Raw genomic sequence first — 23,309 nt, forward strand, 5'->3', positions numbered from 1 at the left:
ACGTTTCACAGAACACGTCCCCGCCGTGAGGGACCATCCGGTGACCCTGCTTCCCTACTCAGTCATCGGCAGTCACTGGGTCTTGGGGTTCTCAGGGCTAGAGGGTCCCGGTCACCCGCGGGTCGCTAGGGAGTCCAGGGCGTACCCAAGGGCTGTGGGACCCAGGACGACCCTCGGCCCCGTGAGCAGGCACAGGCCACGCCCCTGCCGGGCTCTGACCCGCAGTGTGAGGGGCGCCGTCACTCACCCGGCTGTCCGCACTGGGGGCCATCGTGTCCGTCATCCAGGAGCCGAAGCGGGAGCCCATGGCCCGGATGGTGATGGGGTTACTGACCCCGGTCAGCTTGCCACAGCCTGGGAGGCAGGAGCAGGGGCGAGGGTGAGGGAAGATGCAGGAATCCACCCCGGGGCAGAGGCAGGGTGGGGATGGGGAGTGTCGGGTGAAGGGTCAAGGTCACTTCCAGCGCTGGGGACCAGGTTTGGCTTTGGTTTGTTTGTTTTTTTTTGTTTTTTTTCTCCGGTACCAGGAACCGAACTCAGGACCTTGCGCTTGCCAGGCAGGCGCTTTTGCCGCTGAGCTAAATCCCCAGTCCCAGCTAAATCCCCAGTCCCCAGGTTTGGCTTTGGGTAGAGAGGTCCAGGGTGGAGGTTTAGACCCTGGAGGTCTAAATGGTCAGGTGGGGTGGGGCTGGGGGCGGAGTCAGGGCTCACGGCCCGGCGTACCCAGCTTCTGGGCGCAGGCGTGGAGCCGGGCCTCCAGGGCCAGGACGCGCTGCTGCAGGTCCTCGTAGCCGTAGGCGCCCATCTCCTCCTGGATGGCGGCCAGGCTGCCCGAGAGGTTCCGCACGTCCTCCCGCAGCCGCACGATGGTCCGCGTGTCCGTCTTGTACTGCTCCAGCACCGAGCTCAGGGGCAGCAGCTCCGCCATCCTGTCCTTCAGCTCCTACCCAGCGAGGACATCCTGACCGCGAGCCTGACCCTGACCTCTGCCCCACAACGCCACCCTCCTATTTTTCTTTCTCGTGGGTTTTTTGTCTTTTTGAAACAGGGTCTCGCTAGGCAGTTCAGGCTCACTTGGTAGCCCAGGCTGGCCTCAAACTCCCAACGATCCTCCTGCCTCAGCCTCCCCATTGCTGGGGCGACAGACGTGCACCGCCACGCCGGCCTCATCCTGCTTTCTCTGATGAATGCTCAGCTGGCAACACTGGGCCCACACTGGCCCTCACATCCAGCCAGCCCGCGTGTCCTCCCAGGCACGGCCCTGCTGTGGCACCCACCCGCGCTGGACCTCCACCCGGACCGCGGCGCGCCCACCTGGAAGCTCTTGGCTGACACGGAGCCACCAGCCGCCCGCAGCCTCGCGTCCAGGCTGCGCATCAGCGTCTCCATGCTGCGCACGTACTGCAGGTCACGGTACGTCCGGAGCTCAAGGACTTCCATGGACTGCGACACGTTCTGGACCTGAGATGGGGGCCATCGTGGAGTCCAGGACTCCCTGTCCCACCCCAACCCGGGACGCCACAGACGAGGCCCGAGGTAGCACAGACGCGCGGCCAGCCTCGTCCTCGCCCATCTCACCAGCAGCCACCCCGCAGCTCCACAGCTCCCCCGCCCGCCTCACGGCCGCGGCCGCAGGGGGAGCAGGTTCTCCTGGGCAGAGCCTGCCAGGGCTGCTTCTGCCTCCTCGCTGCTTCCCGTCCCCATGGTTACTGCGGCCGAAGCCCCGCCCTCCCCGGGCTGCTGCACCTGCGGTCCCGCCATGCAGAGCCGTGCTCCCCGCATCGCCCCACGGCTGCCTTCCTGCCTCGCAGGTGTGCGGGCCAGCATCAGCTCCTCGGGGCCGCCATCCCACGCTCCCTTTACCAGGTAATCCCCCACGTTACCCAGAACATCCTTTCATCTACCCCGGCCTCGCCTGGGGATTGAACCCAAGGCCTTCGCACTGAGCTACATGCCCAGCCCTTTTCTATTTCATTTTATTTTATTTTATTTTATTTTATTTGAGACAGGATCTCACTATGTAGTTCAGGCTGGTCCTGAACTCACTTTGTAGCCCAGGCTGGCCCTGATCTCGCAGCAATCCTCCTGCCTCAGCCTCCTGAGTTCTAGGATTACAGGGGTGCGCCACCACACCAGGCCTTTATCTTTTTTTTTTTTTTTGAGACAGGGTTTCACGAAATTGGCCAGGGGAGACTAGAACTTGAGATCCTCCTGCCTCAGCTTCTCAGAGTGCTGGGATGACAGGCGTGCAGAACCACGCCCGGCTAGGAGTGAGTGTTTTTCTATGATCCTCTAGACGCACAGGGTGAGCCCCACAAGGGCAGAGAGCGCGGCCAGGTCATGCGCACTAAAGGCTGGGCGGGGCGCGCACGCTGAGGCCCGGATGCTGCCCCTGGGATCTTCCCCCTTCCCAACCCCCAAGCCCTCGGCTTCTCTTCCCCAGAGCGCTGAGTAGATACTGAATTAAAATATCCATGCACCTGGATCTGAGGGTGCGGCTCTGCGGTGAGCGCTTGCCTAGCACGCGGGACGCCCCAGGTCCCATCCCCAGCACCACCCAGGAGAAAGGAAACAGAAGAGCGCTCTCTTCCCGCAGGCGCGTCCGGAGGGGCCAGGCTGAGCTGGGTGCAGACAGCGGGCGGACCGGCCCGAGGTCCTACCTTCTCCATCAGCTGCCGCAGCTCCCGGCTCCGGCCGTCCCGGGAACAGGTGCTCTGCGCCGGGATCACAGCGGTGCACACACATTTGCCGTCGGGGGCCTGTGCCGAGGTGTACAGCTGCCAGCCCTCCTCCGGGCTCTGGAAGAGAGTCTGCGAGAGGTGGGGTCAGGACCTGGACCCCGCGAAGGACTCCCCTCCATCTCTTCTTGAGACCGGGTCTCGCTATGTGGTCCAGGCTGGCCTTGAACTCACTACGTAGCCCAGGCTGGCCTCGAACTCACGGCGATCCTCTTGCCTCAGCCTCCTGACAGCTGAGATGACAGGCGTGCGCCGCCATGCCAGGCTCGCCTTGATCTTGCTGGGAGAGAAAATGTGCGCCCTTCGCGGGATGCCTGGAGAAGTTCCAAATGAGATATGGGGGGGGGCATCAAGCGGGGTCACGATTATTCCCCAGGGAGCCCCATTTTACAGATGGGAGGCCCAGAAGGGTTAAGGTTCACAGCGAGGTTCACAGCTGAACTGGGGGTTTCAGCTCTTCCCCAAGCCGGGAATTCATTCTCTCACACACACATAGGTGCACACACAGCCCTGCCTCCATACCCACAGTTAGAAAATGGCCACGGTAGCGCATGCATGTAATTCCAGCACTCGGGAGGCTGAGGCAGGAGGGTCTTCATGAGTTCGAGGCCAGCTTGGACTACATAGTGAGTTCAAGACCAGCCTGAACTGCATATCAAGACCCTCCCCCCAAAAAAATAGTTCTTCCACTGCACTGATTGGTCACCTGGGTGGATCTGAGTGTGCAGACACAGGACTGAGGACTCTTGATCAGCCTGCAGCTTCCTTGGAACACAAAGGATTTAACCACAGGTCCTGACTTTTTGTTTGTTTGTGGTACTGGGGGTGAGATCCAGGGATGTTCTACCACAAAGCTACACCTCTAGCTCTTTTTTAAGTTTGAGACAAAGTCTTCCTAAATTGTCCAGGCTGGCCTCAACCTTGTGATCCTCCTGTCTCAGCCTCCTGCAGAGCTGGGATGACGAACATGTGCCACCACGCCCGGTGTACCCCTCTATTCTTCTCCTTTCTCCCTGCCGCTCTTTCTTTCTTGATCCCAGTGAAAGAATCCAGGTCCTCTGCACTGAACTACACTCCCAGCTCTTTTTATTTTTTATTTTTATCTTGCTGAGTTGCCCAGGCTGGCCTCAAAATCGCCACCCTCCTGCCTCAGCCTCTCAAACGACTGGGATTACAGATGTGTGCCACTGCACCCAGCATCCCAGTCCTTTTAATAGAGCACAATGATCTCATCAGTTCCACAAACACTTATTAAGCTCCTACTGCATATCAGACTCTCTACTCCAGGTAGGCACAACACACACACACACACACACACTTGCACTCAAGCTCCCCTAGGAGTTTTATTATTAAGGTGGAAGGAAACAGAAATAAGAAAATATCAAGTATATTTAAACAATGAGAACTATGGAGAGAGTAATAAGGGAGAAGGGCTGAGAGGATGTGGGGGTCACCAGGTTGCAACTATAGCTGTCATCTGAGCAAAGATAGCAAGAGAACAAGGGTGCAGCCAGGGAACAGCACATGCAAAGGCCTTGTGGCCTGGTGTTGGGAAACCTGAAGGAGGCCCATGTGGCTTCACCAGGGGGAGCAAGTGGGTAAGTGGTAGGAGAGGGTGGAAGGCTGGCGATCAGGAGCCACCACAAGGCCTGGCATCTGCTCTGGGTAAGGTGGGAGCTATAAAGGGTTCTAGAGAGACAGAAGGACATACTCAAACTCAAGTGCTCACCGTGACTTCTGGGTGCTGTAGGGACAAGGAAAGAGGCTGAGGCAGAAGTGACCACATGGGCCCAGGCAAGCAATGGTCAGTAGTGGCCATAAAGATGGGACACGGAAAAATCTTTTTTCTTTTTTTGAGACAAGGTTTCACTATATAGTCCAGGTTGGCCTTGAACTATGTAACCCAGGCTGGCCACTCACTCACTCACAGGGATCCTCCTGCCTCAGCCTCCTGAGTGCTAGGATTACAGGTGTGTACCAGCACACCCAATTTAGGTTTCAATTTGAGATCTTCCTTCCTCAGCCTCCTGAATGCTGGGAAATGGAAAATGCTGGTCTTCCCCCAGATGTCTTCTTACAGACGTGCAAGAGATTCTGATAAACCACAAGTCTTTTACAGGGAGACAAAAAAACCACAAAGATTGATCACTGCACCGTCATTCCTGATGCCGGCTGAGCCCGACAGCGGTAAGCCGGGCTGCGCGTTACGAGCAACCGGGAGACGCCTGCTCTCACCCCACCTTTTCCTCTCCCACTCAATAAAGTCTTTTATTTTTTTTTCAGCGTATTGCAATGTGAGCAAATGACATAATTGCACGGCTGAGCTCGACTTCTGTGCTAATTTATGAGGAAAATAAACCATTTGTAAAGGCCTCGGAAACGACTATAATGAATCATGCTGTGCGCCTTGATTCCCGCCTGCCCAACCGGGGAGCCCCTTGTTTTATCGGCCTGTGCCCCTCTGCTCTCAGCCTTGCCTGGCCCAGATGGAAGCTGCAGAGGGCCGACATCTATGCAGAACCCCTGGGGTCCCCACTGCTGGAGGCTTCCCAGGCTGGGGTAAGGACCAGCCCTGCGGCCTCTCCTTTGCGTAGAAGTTCTGCACAGCCTCCCATAGACTTTATTTGTTTAATTTTTATTTTTTGGGTTTTTTTTGAGACAGGGTCTTGAGATGTAGTTCAGGTTGGCCTTGAACTCACTACATAGCCCAGGCTGGCCTCAAACTCCCTCACAGTGATTCTCCTGCCTCAGCTTACTAAGTGCTTGGATTCCAGCCAGGCATGTGCCACTATGCCTGGTGCTCCCATAGACTTTATTTTCATTGGGTACCAGGAATCGAACTCACGACCTTGCACTTGCCAGGCAGGTGCTGTGCCACTGAGCTATATCCCCAGCCCTCCCATAGACGAAATTGTCCCCACATGACTTGTGATGACTACCTGATACGATGTAAATGTTATTGTAAGAGTTCTTAGTATAGTCTAGGAAATCATGATAAGAAGCAAAATTTGAGCCTCAGGCAGTGGTGCAGGCCTGTAATCTCAGATATTTGGGAGGCTGAGGCAGGGAGATCACAAGTTGGAGCCCAGCCTGGGCAATTTAGCAAGACCTTGACTCAAAATTAAAATAAAAGGACTGGGAATGTAGCTCAGAGGGAAAATGCTCACCTAATGGGCATGAGGCCCTGGGATCAATCCCCCAAAATTCTGTATACTCCAGTACAGGTGCAGTATTTTTCCCAATATTTTCAATCTGTGGATGATTGAGTAGACGGCTACAGGTTCTCTCAGTGTCCTAAGGACTGAACCCAGGGCCTTCACTCTGAGCTGCATCCTCAGCCCTTTCATTTTCATTTTTAATTTTGAGCAGGGTCTTGCTGAGTCACTAAGTTGCCCAGGCTGGGCTCGAACTTGCCATCCTCCTGCCTCAGCCTCCTGGGTGCCACTGCGCTCAGCCATAACCTGTGTTTAGTCCTTCCCTGAGAAGCCCCACCTAAGCCAAGAAAGAAGGGCCCCAAACGCCCAGCCCCTGGCTCTGGAAGAATGTCGAATTAGCTTTGTCTCCTTTCAGGATGAATCCAGTTCTACGAACCAACACAAAGCCAAACAAACGCGGAGCGCCCCTCCCCATCCCCCTGGCTCTGGTCCCCAAGCAGTGAGGACAACAGCTCCCTCCCCCAAAGACTCTCATTTGTGCAGAAACAAATCAGCCCGGTTCAACATAATTAACGTCTCCTCCCTGCTTTTCCTCGTGTGTCCTTTAAGGCAAACAAGGCCTTTTCTCACAACACAGGGAATATTGAATTGTAAAAGAGAAGCAAGCTTTAAGTGGCAGGAGGAGAAAGCCTCCGTGGCTTTCCTAAAATAATTGTCTGTGTCAGATGCACCTCGCAGCGCTCTCTGCAGCAGTGTAATTAAATGCCTGGGGTTTAGCTGCCAGCTCTCAGCCACTCAGATCCCCAGCCTTGCCCCGAGGGTTTGAGTTCAAATATGCAGTCAAGTTCCGGTCCCTAGAAGCCACCAGAATGTCTTGGAAGGCTTTTTTATTTATTTATTTTTAGGGTTTGGTTTGGGTTTTTGTTTTTGTTCTTTAAGACTGGGTCTCGCTACGTATTCCAGGGTGGCCTTGAATTTACTATGCAGACCAGTCTGGCTTTGAACTATTCGGAATCCTCCTGCCTCAGCCTCCTGCACCCAGCTCATTAAAAAAAAAAAAAAAATGGCACTGGGGGGATCAAATTCAGAGGTCCATGTGTACTAGGCAAACAGTCTACCACTGAGCTACATTCCCAGTCTTTCTAATTTTTTTTATTCAGAGACAGGGTCTCCCTAAGTTCCCCAGGCTGGGCTCAAACTTGGGATCCTCCTGCCTCGGCCTCCTGGGTAGCTGGGATTACAGGGGTGTGTTACCACATCCAACAGGGCTTTATATTTAAGAGTCCAAATGCCATTTCTCCTAGACTAGGTCTAGCTTGCAACCACAGTCACAAACTCAGCCTAGCCCCTGGGAGGCTGAGGCGGGAGGATCTCCTGGCGCAGCAGTGGCAAACCTATGGTATGCATGTTATTCGTTTTTCTTTATAGACAAAAGATGTTAATGTATGAGTTCTGTTCTCTAAACTAAAACCTCAGCATTCCGGATTAAATCCAGGCTTGGCACTTTGCAGTAAGTAAGTGGGTTTGGGGTTGCAGTCTGAGCACTCATCTCTAAAATCTTCACCATCACTGGCCTAGAGTTTGAGGCCAGCCCGAGCTGCATAGCGAGACCCTTTCTCAAAAAACTAAAAATAAAAAAGGAAATCCCTGACGGGCCAGCCTGTCGCACCTCCACTGTGTCAAACGTGCCGGAGAAACCAGCCGCTCTCCTTTGCTGAGCGCTGGTTCCGGGCTCAATATCCCCGCTAACGGGCTCTAAGAGGGTGAGCCCCGCGCTCCAGGAGCGGCTCTTCAAATCGTCCTTTCACCCAAGCTGCTGCCCTAATTAAGCACCAGGCTGAGAGCAGGCCAGGGATGCAGGAGGCTTGAGACACCGAGTTACCCTCACTGTCGCCAGGAGCGCAGCTCCTGCAGCTCCGCCCACGGCCCGGCTGCACCCGCGGCGAGGCCCGGGTTCGATCCCGGCACAGCTCCCCCGGGGCCCGGCGGTCAGGGATTTGGCTCACAGAGGAGTGCAAGCAGCTGCCTCTTAATAAAATGAGGCTATTACTGCGTGCAAGCCTGGCTGATTCAATCAGGAAGCCGAGGTGGCTCGGGGTCTATATATTTATTTGTACCCTGCTTTTCCAGAGAAGCAGCTAAGTGGTTTACAAGGGAGGATATGTAAAATACCACAAGATAGCTCCAGTTAAATCTGAGCGCAGGACCAGACGTTTGCGGAGGGCAGCCTGCCAAGCCCTGGCGGCAGAGCCCGCGCTTCACCCTGCAGGGTGTGGGAATCAGAGGGGCAGGTGCTAGACGGCTGCCCGGACGTCAGTGGGACACGGCTTACAGGGCAGGGCTGGGTTTGTTTCCCTTCTGATTATCTAGCAATGGGGGGAAATATTTAAAAATGTTCAGATAGAATATTACACAGTTATTAAAAATCAGAGTTCACAGAGTTCATTTTTTTTCTCTTTTTGGCAGTACTAGGGATTGAATCCAGGGCCTGAAAGCACGGATCTACAACCCCAGCCCTCTATTTTTATTTATTTATTTATTTTTGTCTTTTTGAGACAGGCTCTCGAAGTGCAGTTCAGGCTGGCCCTGAGCCCACTTTGTAGCCCAGCCGGCCCTTTATTTTTATTTCTTATTTTTCAGATATAGTCTTGCTAAGTTGCTCAGGCTGGCCTTGTGGCCCTCCTGCCTCAGCCTCCTGAACAGGCATACACCCCATGCCTCAGCTTTATAGTTTTTCTTTCTTTTTTTTTTTTTAAACAGGGTCTCACTATCTAGTTCAGGCCGGCCTTGAACTCACAATGATCCTCCTGCCTCAGCCTCCCAAGTGCTGGGAGTATAGGTATTCACCATCGGCCCGTTGCTGAGTTTTCAAAACCCAGTTTAATTTTTTTCTCCCCTTAGGAGAATAAGAGGGAAAAAACCCAAAAGTGGGAATGTAAGACAGAGCCAGAGCTGAAGCTCAGAAAAGCTCCTCCGTTCAAACCCAGCCCATCGGCATATGGCCGGGCCATAAATTTGGCTCTGAACCCCTTAGCAGCCACCTCAGAAAGAGAAAGCTGGTCACTTACGCGGCTCTCAGTGTCCTGAAACAAAAGTACGCCAGCTGCTCGGGAGAAGGCACAACTATTTTTGGTCCTGAAAACAGGCAGGGATTTCTCCCACGGCCCTCCACAAAAGGATTCGGTGTGAAGTCACCGCATCCTTCCGGACGACACCGCACACAGAAACGCGCATGCTCTCCGGATGCCTCGTATGTCCCCATCGTCCTTCTCCTCCTCCCAGACGGTGGGGTGGGCCTGGCCCTGGGGCGCAGGACCTGGGGTTGGCCTGCCCGGATCTAGGTCCCAGCTTGACCCCGCTGGTGCTGTGTGACACGGGCAAGTCGCTTGGCCTCTCTGTGCCTGTTTGCACATCTGTGGGATAGACGGGCTCACTGCCCCTTGCCCACGGGGTTGACTGAGTAATGCGAGGAAGCAGTTAGGAATCGCCAGCATACACTAAGTGCTATGTAAATGTTCGCAGCGATTCTGTCTCTCTGCCTGTCTCCCCCCTCCCTCCCTCCCTCGTACTAAGCATTGAAAGCAGCACCTTCACACTGAACTACGTCCCCGGCCCTTTCAAATTTAATTTTATTTATTTTGACACAGGGTCTCGCTAAGTTGCCCGTCTCAAGTTTGAGTCCAGCCTTAGCGAGATCCTGTCTCAAAAAAAAAAAAAAAATTTTTTTCCGGTACCGGGAATCGAACTCACGACCTCATGCTTGCCAGGAGGCGCTGTGCCACTGAGCTATATCCCCAGCCCCTTGTCTCAAAAATTAAAAAAGAAAAAAGTCCAAGGACAGAGAGAGATGGGTGACGGAGAGGAGACCCTTGTTCATCTCAGCCCTGGGTGCCCTAGGCACCGCCCTGTGCCAAAGTCCCTTGGGCATGGGGGTGTCATGAGCATCGCCACACACTGCTTGTAATCTCTGGTTGCAGGTCCTGCCTGGAACACATCGTGCTTTTCTTTCCTACCTCAGGACCTTTGCATGGCCAGACTGTCAACAACCGGCCCTCCCTCAGCCCTGGGGCTCAGGAATCAGTCTCTGCCAAGGCAGCCTCTGTGACTCATCTCCCCAGGCATCCTGTGCACTTCCCCCAAGCTTCTGTTCCTTCTGTGACTATAACAAAATGCCCAAGGTGGGCTACTTTTACAGAGAAGAGGTTTGATTAGCTCACGGTTCTGCAGGCTAAAGGGTGGCTGCAGGGCCAAGCAGGAAGAGGCCACACCCCCAACTGACCTAAGGACCGCCCACTAGGCCCCGCCTCTTAAAGGTCCCCACACTGAGGACAGTGATTCCGAGGCAACAAACAACCTCCAACCATGGCAATTACTGTGCATCAAACATTGCTGCGAGGATCCTTCTCTCCCTCCCTCCCTCTCTCTCCCTCCCTCCCTTCCTTCTCTTTTCTTCTGCACTGGGGATTGAATCCAAGATCTTTGCACTGAAATACACTCCATACCGTTACCAAAAAAAAATTTTTTTTGTCTTTTTGAGACAGGGTCTCACTAAGCAGTTCAGGCTGGCCTTGAGCTCACTTTGTAGCCCAGGCTGGTCTCAAACTTGCAACGGTCCTCCTGCCTCAGCCTCCCCCGTGCTGGGATTACAAGCATGTGCCACCACACCTGGCTCTACAAAAATTTGTTTTAAAAAATTGGAGACAGGGTCTTGCTAAGTTGCCCAGGCTGGGCTGGAACTTGTGATCCTCCTGACTGCCTCAGCCTCCCAGAGCGCTGGATGACACGGGTGAGCCTCCACACCCCACTAGCAGGTTGCATTTACCAATGATTTAACCCCCACTTCAGTCTGTGAGAAAGCTCTGTCATCCTCACCCTCTGAATACTGACAGAACTTGGGCTTAGAGGAGCCGAAGTGGTGCAGACAGAAATGGCGGGCCCAGAATTCAAACCGCAGAGGTGTGACCCCGTGCTCTCCACCTCCACTATCCTCCGGATGACTGGGCCATGAGAGCCTCACCAGTGCGACCGAGGCTGCCTCTGTCCCTACACAAGCACTGGCAAGAGGGTGGGAGTTTTGTCTGTTGTGCCAATAATTCATCCTTGAATCCCCAGGGCCAGCACGATGAATGTTTGTTGAATGACTAGATGTTGATAGACCAGCGGCACAGAGAGCAAACATCTCCTCTGATCCACCGTGAATTCTACCCCCTCGCGCTGCTTTCCACAGCTCCCGGGAGGGATTGGCTGAGGCTTCTCCTCGCCGCCTGCCAGGATGGCAGAGGCTGAGACGGATGATCAGGGCCAGGCCTGTCTGCCGCGGCTGAGCCGTGACGGCTGCGTCCCTTTGGAGGGCCTGAGATAATAGCGGCTGCCCTTGTCAGACCTCCAGGCCGCGGCAAATCCCCCCTGAGTGATGAGCTTGACGTCCTTAAAGAAGATGTCAGCAGCACGAGCCGGGCAGGAGCGCCGCAGGCTCAGCCCAAGCTGTGGGCTTTGCGGGGAGAGCCGCAAGGCCAGCGGTGACTGCGGGTTCGTCCATCCGTCTGTCCACCCATCAGCCATTGGTCCGTCCACCCATCCACTGAGACGGAGCGGCTAAGGTGTGGAGAGGGGAGAGCGGATTGGAGAGGGGACGGCGGTCAAGCGTTCGGCCTGAGACACCCTCATTCAGTTCACGACGCCAAGACCGTGTCTGCGTGGCCTTGAAGTCTATGGTCCTGCGGGGGAGCAGAGAGGGCGGGGCCGGGGGTCTGCGCGCGGCACTGTCTGCGGGGATGGGATGAGGTCACAGAGGAAGGTCAGCGCCAGGCCCCAAGGCTCTACCCCACCCCAACAGGAGGACAGCGTGATGAGGACGTGGGCGACACTGGGGACGGAATCGGGGCCTCATAGAAGCCAGGCCAGTGCTCTACCACCGAGCTGCACCCCCGGCCTTTTTCAAAAAGTTTTATTTTGATACAGCATCTCACTAGCTTGCCCAGGCTGGCCTCGAACTTGTGAGCTTCCTGCCTCAGTCTCCCACCACAGCTGGGATCGCAGGTGTGCACCCTTGCGCCCGCCTCCAGGGCTTCATACCTTAGTCACCATTTCTGGAGACCCCACTTCGAAGCCACCTGGCAAAGAGTATAAACATGGAGTCTTAGAGCCCCAATTCCAGGGTCGATACTAACACTAGCTCCGCTTTACAGACGGGGAAACTGAGGCACGGGGAGGCTGACCCAGTTGGCCAAATTGCAGAGCTGGGATTCGGATGCTGGCCTGTCTGACCATTCCTTACTATGCCGAGAGGCCAAGCGTCCCTCTCCCCACAGCGGCTCTGTCCTCTAGGCTGTTCCCTAAGAAACCACAGCCTAGGGGATCTGTACTCCTGGGGATAAATAAAACCCAAAGCCCATGCACTGGGTTCCATCTCCAGCCCTTTCTTATTTTTTATTTTGAACAGAGTCTTTCTAAGTCGCTAAGTTGCCCAGGCTGAGTTTGAACTTGAGATCCTCCTGTCTCAGCCTCCCAGGATGCTGAGGTTATACGTGCCTCAGCAAGCCCAGCACTACAGAGATCTTTCGATGTCTCATTCCCACCTCAGGCCTTCTGAGGCACCCAGTGCCCTTTGTGTAAAACCAAAACGCCACACGGACATGCTCACTAGTCCTGCCCGGTCGGACCTGGCTCAGGCCTCAGCCTCCGCCCTGCCTGTATCTGGCCCCACTATCCCTCAGCTCCTGTTTCCTGCCTCCAGCCCCGTGCCTGCTGTGTTCAGCGCCCAGGATGCCCTTCCTCCCGTCTCCCACGGTGAAAACCTGCTCAGGCCTCGCAGAGTGGGAGTTCCTTGTTCTGGGTGGGCCCCGCTGTGGGTTGGGTACAGTGTGAGTGCGTGCCCTGAGGGTGCATGAGCTGGAAGCTTGGTGGCCAGCGTGGTGCTTTCAGGAACTAGAGAAGCCGGGCGCGGTGGCGCACGCCTGTAATCCCAGCATTCAGGAGGCTGAGGAAGGAGGATCACTGTGAGTTCAAGACCAGCCTCAGCCGCAAAGTGAGTTCAAGGCCAGCCTGACGTGCATAGTGAGACCCTGTCTCAAAAAAAAAAAGAAGAAGTAGAGGGACCTAGAAGAGGTTGTGCTTTTTAACTGTGACTTGTCAGCTTGACTAGCAGATTAATAAAGCTCTGGGTATGTCTGTAGATGATTGGCTGATTGGCAGGGAGGCCAGCAAACGAAGGAGGGAAGACCCGCCCCAGATATGGGTGGTACCAACCAATAGGCTTGTAGCACAGAAGAAATAAAAGGGAAAGAAGAATGAGGTCTTCGGTTTTGAAAGCCCTCTAGTCTTCACCACTGCTTTCACAGATTTACTTACTTATGTATTTAGTGGCACCGGGAACTGAACTCAGGACCTTGCGCTTGCCAGGCAGGAGCTTATGCCACTGAGCTACATCCCCGGCGCGCCTGTTGCAGCTTGATCCTCAGTTTCTTTAGCCTTCCAGCACAGACGCACCCTGCTAACTCTAGGTGAGCTTCCAGGACCTGGACCTTTGCTGTGGAATCCTCTGGGTCTCCAGCACGCAGAGGGCCATGTGTACTCTCCCGCCTCTGATTCTGCAAGCCTACCTAATAAATCGCCTGCATAACTACCCATGTATTTCCTATTCATTCTGTATTGATTCTAATAGAGAGATAGAGGCTTGTGGGTGCTATAGGTCACTGGAGGATCACCCTGGGAAGAGATTAAGGCTGGTTCAAGGAAAGTTCATTCCTATGAGGATGGTTTGTTCTAAAAGAAGCCACATTGGCCTGTGAATGTCTTCCTGTCTCACCATGCGACCCCTTCTAAGTGTTCCCATCATGGTGACACCATTAGTCACAAGGCCCGTACCATACGCCAAACCAGTAGGGCCACTGTTAGGGTTTGTGTCTAGATTTCCCCCCAAAGCCTAATGTTGTGTAAGGCTTTTTCAGAGGTGGGGGAATCAAGAGCTGATTCAAGGGCAAATGCTGGGATTAAAGGTCCAGTGCAGAGATTAAAAGTATGAATACTGGAGGCTGGGGGTTTAGCTCAGCGGCACAGCGCCTGCCTGGCAAGCACAAGGTCATGAGTTCAATTCCTGGTACTGGAAGAAAAACAAAATCAAACAAACAAAAAGAGTATGAATGCTACACTTGCCCTGCATACACTATAAGGCACAGAAAAACTCTCGCCTCTCCCCCCCTCCTCCCTTGTTGCTTTTGGTACCTTCTACCACCATGAGCAGTTGCCCCTCTGCCATGCCACCCTGGCTTGGAGCCAGCTGACTATGCACTGAAACCTCTACAGACTGTAAGCTAAATAAACCTTTCAGGCTGGGGATGTAGCTCAGTGACATAAGTGCCTGCCTGGCAAGTGCAAGGTCCTGAGTTCGATTCCCGGTACCAAAAAAAATAAAAAATTAAAAAAATAAACCTTTCCTCCTTTAACTTTGGGCATTGGATATTTTGTCTCAGCAATGAGAAAAGTAAGACAGAATTTGGTACCAGAGAAGTGGGGGTCATTGCTGTGCCTACATCTGACCATGTGGTTCAGGAGCCTTTGGGAATGGCTTGTGGGAAGAGTTTGGAAAGGTTGGGAGATACCAGCTGAAAAAGTATAGCTGGAATGCCTAAGACTGTTCTGTATGGGAGATTCTGGTCAGAGTTCAGAGCTGACAGAAATCTTGCTGGTAAAGACCAGGCTTGGGAAGTTTTTGCTGAGAAGAAGGACTGCATTAGCTGTTGGACCCCAGATGATGTGTGTTATGGCTTGGCAGAAAGCTTGTCTGCATTTTGCTCATGTCCAGACACTTTACAGGAAACCAAGATTAAGGGCAGCAGACTAATTAATCTGGTAGAAGAAATTTCAAGGCAGTCTAATGTTGAAGCAGTGGCATGGTTACTGCTGGGGTATTTTAGCCAGATTTATTTTGAGAATCAAGAGCAAAGAGCCCAGCAGACTGACTTAAAACGTTGTGAATTTGACCAGAAAGGAAGCTCCAGTAAAGCTGTGTACTGCAAAAATAAAGCAGAGCCAATCTTGATTGCTGAGAAGGAACAGAATAGAAAAAGACTGCCTGAGGGCATCACAAGAAGCAGCAGGACTCCACCGTTGGCAGCCTCAAAACTGCAAAAGTGAAAGACTCTGGTTTGAGAAGAAAGCCATACAGCAACATGTTCCAGAATGGCGGTGGCGTAGAAAATTTGTTCCTCAGAATTGGATTCAGGGTGCTCAGTGATCCAGGCACTCAATCTCTGCAGCCAAGAGAGGAAAGCCCAGCTATTACCCCAGCTGGCAGCAGACCCTGGCATCTCCACATGGTGCTGGTTTTAGGCGCATGCAGAATGCAAGAGCTGTGGGGTCAGGAAAGCTTCCTCCCAGATTTCAGAAGGCCTGGGAGAACAGGCAGTGTACTCCTGAGAGGGCAGTGTGTGAAGCTGTGAGTGTGAAGTCAAAGGTGCAGTGGAGACCCCAGAAGTTTGGAGAAGCCAGGAACATGGATCATCAGGGAAAACTGAGAGGAGGAAGCTGAGCCAGCCCAAGAGAGAAGCCATGAGGGCTACGACCGACAGAAGTGGGGCAGAGGCACCCAGGCCCTTTGGAATTTACATCTTACCACAGATTGCCTCAGATGCTGCACATGGATTTATAGAACTTAATGTCTGCCCTGCTAAATTTTGGACTTGCTTTGGTCCCACTTCTTTATATCACCCTGTGTGTAACTTTTGGAGTGGAAATGTCTATTTTGTGCCACTGAATGTTGGAAATGTTTAACTTTCTTTTTTTTCTTTTTTTTTTTTTTTTTTTTTTTTTTCTCTGGTACCGGGAACTGAACTCACGACCTTGCGCTTGCGAGGCAGGCGCTTTGCCGCTGAGCTAAATCCCCAGCCCAAACTTTCTTTTCATTTGTAGACAGGCTCACAGCTAAGAGCTCGCCTTCTGTCTCAGAGAAGACTTGGACTTCTCAGCTGTGCTGAAACTGTTAGGAGTTTGGTAACTCTTGGAGATGAACTAAATGCCTTTTTCTACAAAGGAATGTACATGAGTGTTTGGAGGGCCAGGAGCAGAATGTTATGGTTTGCGTCTAGATATCCCTCCAAAACCTCATACATTCTTAGGCTTTTTTCAGAGGCAGGGGAAATCCAGTTTGTGATTGATTCAAGGTCCAGTGCAGAGATTAAGGCTGTGAGTGCTGCTCCTGCCCTAGGGAGGGTAGTCTACCCACAATATAAGGGACAGAAAAAAGCTTGCCTCTCTCTCCCTTCTCCCTTGTGCTTTTTGGTATCTTCCACCACCATGAGCAGTTGCCCACCCTCCCGTGGAGTCAGCTGACTATGGACCAAAACCTCTACAAACTGTGAGTTAAATAAACCTTTCCTCCCTTAATTTTGGGCATTGGGTATTTTCTCTCAGCAACGAGAAAAGTAACTAAGACAGTCGCCCAATCTCAAACTTTCAGCTCCCAAAACTGTAAGCTAAATAAACCTTCCATCTCTATACACTACTCAGCCTTGTGCATTTTGTTACAGTAGCAGGACTTGGAATAAGCCCTCTCCAATGTTCCTTCAGTATTTGCTGCACTCACACACAAGTCCTGTGACAGTGGCTTGTGACAGTACTGTGCAAGAAGAGGTTCTTCAGCATCACAATGGCAGCAATGAATAATAATAATGACAACAATAAGCCAGCTAACATTTATTGCACATATTTTCTGAGCTGTGCCATGTTCTAAGTGTTTTGCAGTTTAATTTCTCCCCAGTCTTCATAAGCACCTGATGAGACAGAACCATAATGAATGTTCAAAGACCCGCATCTGCCGCTTCCTGTTTCTAAGTCCCCAAACAGATCATTTTGTCTCTGTCGTTTGCAAAATGGCTGTAAAAACCGCCTCCCCACCCAGAGATGCACACACACATTTAACTGCAAGCTGTGGAAGACTGAATTTTCGTCTGCTGCCTGGTGCTGTAGGAAAGAGTTACACCCAGCGCACAGGAAGAGGGCTGCTCTACTACCAGCTGCTCTTAGATTCATTGCCTTTCCCTCCCCTGCCCGGCTCTGCATGCAAGAGAACTACATTTCCCACGCTCCCTTGCGCCGACTTCCAGGAAGGTTCAGCCAATGAGAGGCACGCATATAGGGTGGGAGGGCGGGGCAAAGGGAGAAATTGGTGTGTTTCAGGCTGTCTCTGCCTCTTAAATTCCGTGTGGTTCATCTCCCGCTGTAGACACAATCTTGGCCTCTGCCTATACCCCGTCTCCTTTCTGGCCCCCACTCTCAAGGATACAGAGACCCCCTCTATGGTTCCCGATCTCTGGGTTTCTTTCCATCCTTTATTTAGTTTGTCCTGTCTTCCATCATGTGCATAAACAATTGCCCAAATTGAAACCCGTGAAATGTCTAGAGGAGTTTAGCTTGTCTGGCTGGCCCTTGAGAGGGAACAGTAGCTGCTCAATAAATATCTGTGAATGCACTGGCTGCTCTAGAGTCCAAACAGCACAGGCTGGGTCCAAATTCTGATCTGTTCCTTCCTGTGTGACCTTAGTCAGGTGACTTAACCTCTCTGTCTTTTTCTTTCTGAAAGGATATTTTTAAGGACTGAACCCAGGGCCTTTTCACTGAGCTATACCTCCAGCCAGTTGTATTTGTGATTTTGAGACAGGGTCTTGCTAGTTGCTAAGCTGTCCAGGCGGGGCTGCAACCTGAATTCTCCTGCCTCAGTCTCCCAGAATGTCGGGATGATAAGTATGCGCCACCACACCTGTCCCTTTCTTAAATGCTCTGCTTCCTTGCCTGTATGAGCCTATTTTCAGTTGCTATAACAAAAGTCCCCAGGCTGAGTGCTTTATGGAGACAAGAGGTTTATTTAGTTCACAGCTCTGGATTGCTGAGAGCATGGATCTGGCTCTGCTGAGCGCCCCTGGCGGATGGCATGACCACGGTGGGAGTGTGTGTATGACAGGCAGAGGTCACACAGCAAGACAGGAATTGAGTGTGGTTCGGGGGCCAAGTTTGCTCTTTGTATAAAAACCTGCTCTTTGGAAAACTAACTGGGCCCCTGTGATAACTACATTCATTTCTTCTGAGGGCCACGCCCCCAATGACCTGAGAGCCTCCCACTAGACCCCACCTCTTAAAGGCTCCATCACCTCAAACCTGAGGGCTGGCTGGGGATATAGCTCAGTAGCATAAACACCTGCCTGGCAAGTGCAAGGTCATGAGTTCAAACCCCAGTACCGCAAAATTAAAAAAATAAAAAAAAAAAAAACTGAGAGCAAAGCACATAAACTCTGCACAGATACACTCAAAACATATCCAAACCACACCATCTAAAAGCTGAGGTCATGGTCAGGTGTGGTTGGGTACACACTTGTAATCCTAGCACTTGGGAAGCTGAGGCAGGAGGATCACAAGTTTGAACTCAGCCCAGATAACTTATAGAGACCCTGTCTCACAATTAAAACATTCTTTAAAGGGTTGGGAATGTAGTTCAGTGAGAAAGCTCTAGGTTCAATCCCCAGTACAAAAACAAAAGCAAACAATAAACAAAAACCTTGCTGAGGTGAGGACGGTCCAACCTCTGGGGTGCGCGCTGAGGATGTCATGAATTAGAGACAATGAATCCGAGAATGAATTAGACAACAAATTAGAGACAACGTGGCGCCTGGCAGAGAATACACCTAGCCGTTGGAGCTTTTATTATCTACACACAGAACCGGCATCGTTCCAGAATAGCTGCAGATTCCCTGCTGATTTTTTCCCTAATAAACTTTTATTTTGACATCATTTTAGATTCACAAGAAAATTAATACACACAGCGCAGACGCTGCCTCTCCCCGCTGCCCCCCATGAGCATCTTATGCAACCGCGGCTCATTTGTCAAGCACGACGCCTTCCTGGGGACTCGGCGCAGGCGGAACGTGAATCTTCCCGTTTTCCCGCTCCAAAAACCAATCCAGGGGCTGCGGGTATAAGCTCAGTAGCATAAGCCCCTGCCTGGCAAGCGCAAGGTCGTGAGTTCCATCCCTAGTACCGCAAAAAACACAAACAAAAACCAATCCAGGATCCCACGCTGCATTAAATCATCACAGCTCTTTAGCCTCCACTGCTCTGAGACAGTTCCTCAGGCTTATTTTTCATGACCTTGACAGTGTTGGGAGTATAAGACAAGGAGTTTGTAGAATAATACCCCATCCGGCCTTATTTTTATTATTATTACCAGGGATTTTACCCAGGGCCTTCACACTGAGCTACACTCCACCAGCAATTTTATTTTTATTTATTTATTTTTTTGAGACAGGATCTCCCTAAGTCACTCAGTTGCCCAGACTGGCTAGAACTTGTGATCCTCCTGCCTCAGCCTCCCAGAGTGCTAGGATGACAGGTATGTGCCACCACATCCTGCCCCCACTAGCTTTTAAGGGCACAAAGTAAACTTGGTGCAATTCAATGGTAGAGAAAGGCCCTAGCTCAGATCCCCAGCACTGAAGGGAAAAAAAAAAAGAAAGGAAGAAAGAAAAAGGCAAGCCTGGTCTGAGTGTCCCCGGGCGGAAGCCCCCGCAGGCGACGCGGCTTGAATGAATCTGTGAGTTACCGTCCGCTCTTCCTCGCCCGCTGCACCCCGTGTTCTGTGGCATCCCTGCCAGAGGCGAGATCTAGAAACGTTCACAGGCACATAAAAGCCCTTCTCTTTGCAGAAAGATTCGTTTTTGATCCTTTCTTTGTAGACATCAAGGGTTCATTTCTTTAATATTTAGGGACTTTTGAACCAAAGACAAGCCAGGCATATTTGCATCAGACGGCTCATTTTTCAAGGCAAAGGAGACACGCAGAGCGACAGAGAGACAGAGAGAGAGAGAGGGAGAGGCTGAGAGAGCAGGCCTGTCCGCTCCTCCCTCCCAGGCCTTCCTGACTCACGGGGGGCCGCGTTGGGAGTGAGAATTCTGGAATCGCACACAGACAGGGGTCCTCCTGAGGGATTTTCATTTATGTTTTCTTGCACTCCGGGGGATGGAACCCAGGGCCTTCACACTGATCTCCATCCCTGGCCCTTTTTTAGTTTTTTATTTTGAGATACAGCCTGGCTAAGTCGCTAAGCTGCTCAGCCTGGGCTGGAACTTGCTATTCTTTTGCCTCAGCCTTCCAGAGCGCTGTGAGGACTATTCCCAGCTTTCCAAGGAATCTTTTTTTTTTTTTTTTTTTTGAGACAGGGTCTCACTATGCAGTTCAGGCTGGCCCTGAGCTCACTTTGTAGCCCTGGCTGGTCTCGAACTCGTGACGATCCTCCTGCCTCAGCCTCCCGAGTGCTGGGATTACAGGATTACAGGCGTGCGCCACCACGCCCGACGTTCCAAGGAATCTTAATGAGGCCGACACCAAGTGGCCGAAGCTGAGCTGGTTCTGAGACCAGGCTGATAATGGGGATAAATCGGCGGTTTTATTTCCCGACCCCTCTGAAACGCTCCGTACTTGCCCTGGGGACAGGGCCGCCAGCCTTTGGAACACCGAGCCTGCGCAGCTGAGCAACAGGAATCTCTGGGAACCAAGCAGGCCTGAAGCTCTGACTGCTTTTTTTTTTTTTAATCTCTCAGGCCTGGAATGGAAGAAGAATGCCAGAGGGGAGGTCATTTCTCCGCCACCGCGGTCCCGCGGCTGGAAGACCTAGGCTTAATCTCTCGCCTGAAGTTTGTCAGAAGTAAAAATGAGCCTGAGCGAGCTTTTGAGACGTTTTCCTCAACTTACAGGAATTCAATTTCTGGCCAGAGTATAAATCTGCAGCCATCAGCGCGGGCGGTGGGGGCTGGGGCCGGGCCTCTCGGCTGGGGATGGATTTCTGAAATCAATCCGGCGGCGCGAGGAAAAGGTCGCCGTGGGGAAAATTTATCTTCCGTAGCTGCCGAGGCATTTGTGCTGATAGTCAGGGAAGACCCCGCATAGGAGGTGCTGGCTGTCAGGAGCTGGAGGGAGACTTCAGGGGCGGGACACTGCGGACAGCACTGACCAGGGAAGGTGGCGCGGGATCAACCTGTCATTCCAGCTACTCGGAGGCTTAGGCAGGAGGATCTCCACAAGTGGGCTACACGGCAAAATCCTATCTCAAAAACCAACAACAAAAAATTAAGATAAATAAAAATTATTTTAATTATCAAGCATGTGTGAATTTTTAAGCGTGTGAAAATTATTAGCATGTGTGAGGCCTGGGGGTCTATCCCCACGAACTTTCCAAAACAGGAAGAAAAAACCTTAAAACCCTGGAATACTGACACAGGCTCTAGGAGGCCGACACGTGCTCTAGGAGGCTGAGGCAGGCACACTGCAAGTTCAAGTCTGCCTGGTAACTTAAGTAACTCAGTAAGACCCTCTCTCAAAATCAACCATAAAGAAATAAAATGGACTGGGGATGTGCCTCAGTGAGAAAGCCCTGGGTTCAATGCCCAGTAAGACGCACGCACGCACGCACGCACGCACACACACCTGTGTACATACGCACGGCCAGCCAGGGGCCAGCACTCCCTGACACTAACTTCCAAAGCCTCCTTCCTGATGACAGGCACCCTGTGGTGTGTTCTAGGGCACCTGGCTAACTTGGAGGTCCAAACCTTTTATCACTGGGCTGTACTTCTGGACACATTCTGGATTTCAAGAAATGGGTTGCAAAGGCATTTAACCCCCTAGCTGCCTCTGCATCGAAGTCTCATGTTCAAATCCAAGCTCTACTGTGTGACCTTGGGTAGTGACTTAACCATCCTGTGCCTCTGCTTCCCCGGCTGTCACAGGAGGGTAAGCATAGCATCAATGTTAAGAGGTTGTTGTTCAGAGGTTAAAATGGATTCACCAGTGCAGTGTAGTAATTGAACGCGTGTGATATAACTGCTTAGGCATTTTTTTTAAACACAGCACTGAGGATTAAATGCAGCGGCTTTGCATTGCGCTCCATCCCCACCCTTTCTTATTTTGAGGCAGGGTCACTAAATTGCACAGGCTGGGCTCAAACTTGTGATCCTCCTGCCTCAGCCTCCTAGAGTGCTATAATTACAGGCATACAGCACCATGCCCTGCTGGCTTATGGCATTAAAAGTAAATAAGTGGGTGCTGATTGGGAACACACACAAAAGGCTGGAGAATCTGAATTTAAATCTCAGCTCTGCACTGCCAGGGGCAAGTGATTTACTGTCTGCCAGCCTCAGTTTCCTCATTTCTCAAACAGGGAAACAACCTTGGCGTTTTGAGGCTGCAGGGAGCTGATATATGCAAATCGCTCAGAACCGCGGTGCCGAGCTTGCTCTGTGGCACCCGCGGCTGTTTTTCTTGGGAGACAGACAGGACAGGCTGCTCTGCAGGCCCCCAGTCACAGATGAGCGCGGAGAGGAACCGCGGAGAGGCAATTATAAAAGGGTGTGACAGCCGGGATCGGAGAAGTATTGGGCGCTGTACAAGCAAGGCTGACTCTGGAGCCCTCTTGCACTTTTATTTTTTACTCTCTGGATTTTTGAGACAGGGTCTTGCTATAGAGTCAGGCTGGCCTTGGTGATGCTCCTGCCTCAGCCTCCTAAATTCTGGGATCACAGGCATGCACCACCACACCCAGCTGGAGTTTTTTTTGTTTTTGTTTTTGTTTTGGTTTTCTTCTGGTACCAGGAATCAAACTTACGACCTTGCGCTTGCCAGGCAGGCACTGTGCCGCTGAGCTAAATCCCCAGCCCCTGGAGTTTTGTTTTAATTACTTTTTGCCACAAGACACAATATTCAATATCCTGCAACTTGAAGGAGAGGTTCAGCTCGGCTCAGTCCAAGCCGGCTAGTTGCTGGCTCCAAGGCAGAATTATCACAGCAGAAGGGCCTGAGGGAGGAGAGCGGCTCACCTCACCTCACAGCGGCCAGGAGGCAGAGCCAGGGAGGGAAGGGGCAGGGAACAGCTAAGGTTCCCCAGGGTCGCAGCCCCCTGAGTCACCCAGGCACAGCCAGAAGTGTTTCACTCATCTCCTGGCATCCCTTCAGCCAGTCAACTGGACAATCAGGATTCACCGTAACACCTACTATGCGCAGGCAGTGGTCCAGGCTCTGAGAACACCTCCATCAACAAGATGGGTAGAGATCGCCGCCTTCACCAAGGTTCTGCCCTAGTAGAAGGAGGCACGGTGCATGGAGCGTCCTGAAAGTCACTTAATGAAGAGGTGAAAAGCCAGTTGTGCTGGCACGTGTCCGTCACCCCAACACTCTGGCAGGCGGAGGCAGGAGCATCACGTCGGGTCTCCGAACTAGGCCACCACCCAGCTATACGACCCCGCCCAGACAGAAAAGAAAAACCACTCGCTGACCTACTCCCTCATGCTGGCAGGGTGCGATGAACAGCAGGAAACCTTCTGGCTCCCAGACACAAGAAGGAAAATTAGACCAAACGGGGGCTGGGGATTTAGCTCAG

The 23,309-nt window shown here is 52.3% G+C and overlaps 1 protein-coding gene and 1 long non-coding RNA gene across 5 annotated transcripts in view; one reads left to right on the top strand and one right to left on the bottom strand.

Annotated features, from left to right (window-relative positions):
• The window catches only part of Olfm2 (olfactomedin 2), a 64,047-nt gene that overhangs the window by 2,408 nt on the left and 38,330 nt on the right, over window positions 1-23,309 (bottom strand). For 3 of the 4 annotated variants that reach the window (XM_005405577.2, XM_013505370.1, XM_005405575.2), the window contains exons 2-5: window positions 2,661-2,810; window positions 1,315-1,461; window positions 724-943; window positions 248-354 (exon numbers count right to left, since the gene is read on the bottom strand). In XM_005405577.2, the coding sequence (XP_005405634.1) occupies window positions 248-354; window positions 724-943; window positions 1,315-1,461; window positions 2,661-2,810 (624 nt within the window). Of the gene's footprint in view, window positions 1-247; window positions 355-723; window positions 944-1,314; window positions 1,462-2,660; window positions 2,811-2,912; window positions 2,936-23,309 lie in introns of those variants that run through there. The other variant, XM_013505369.1, reaches the window with a different exon arrangement.
• LOC102026018 lies at window positions 3,386-5,378 on the top strand. The gene is made up of 3 exons (XR_264132.1): window positions 3,386-3,530; window positions 4,762-4,925; window positions 5,022-5,378. It is a non-coding gene; the product is annotated as an uncharacterized LOC102026018 (long non-coding RNA).

Source organism: Chinchilla lanigera, unplaced genomic scaffold, assembly GCF_000276665.1.
Source record: "Chinchilla lanigera isolate Chin_1 unplaced genomic scaffold, ChiLan1.0 scaffold00094, whole genome shotgun sequence".
In the NCBI taxonomy this organism is placed as follows: Eukaryota; Metazoa; Chordata; class Mammalia; order Rodentia; family Chinchillidae; genus Chinchilla; species Chinchilla lanigera.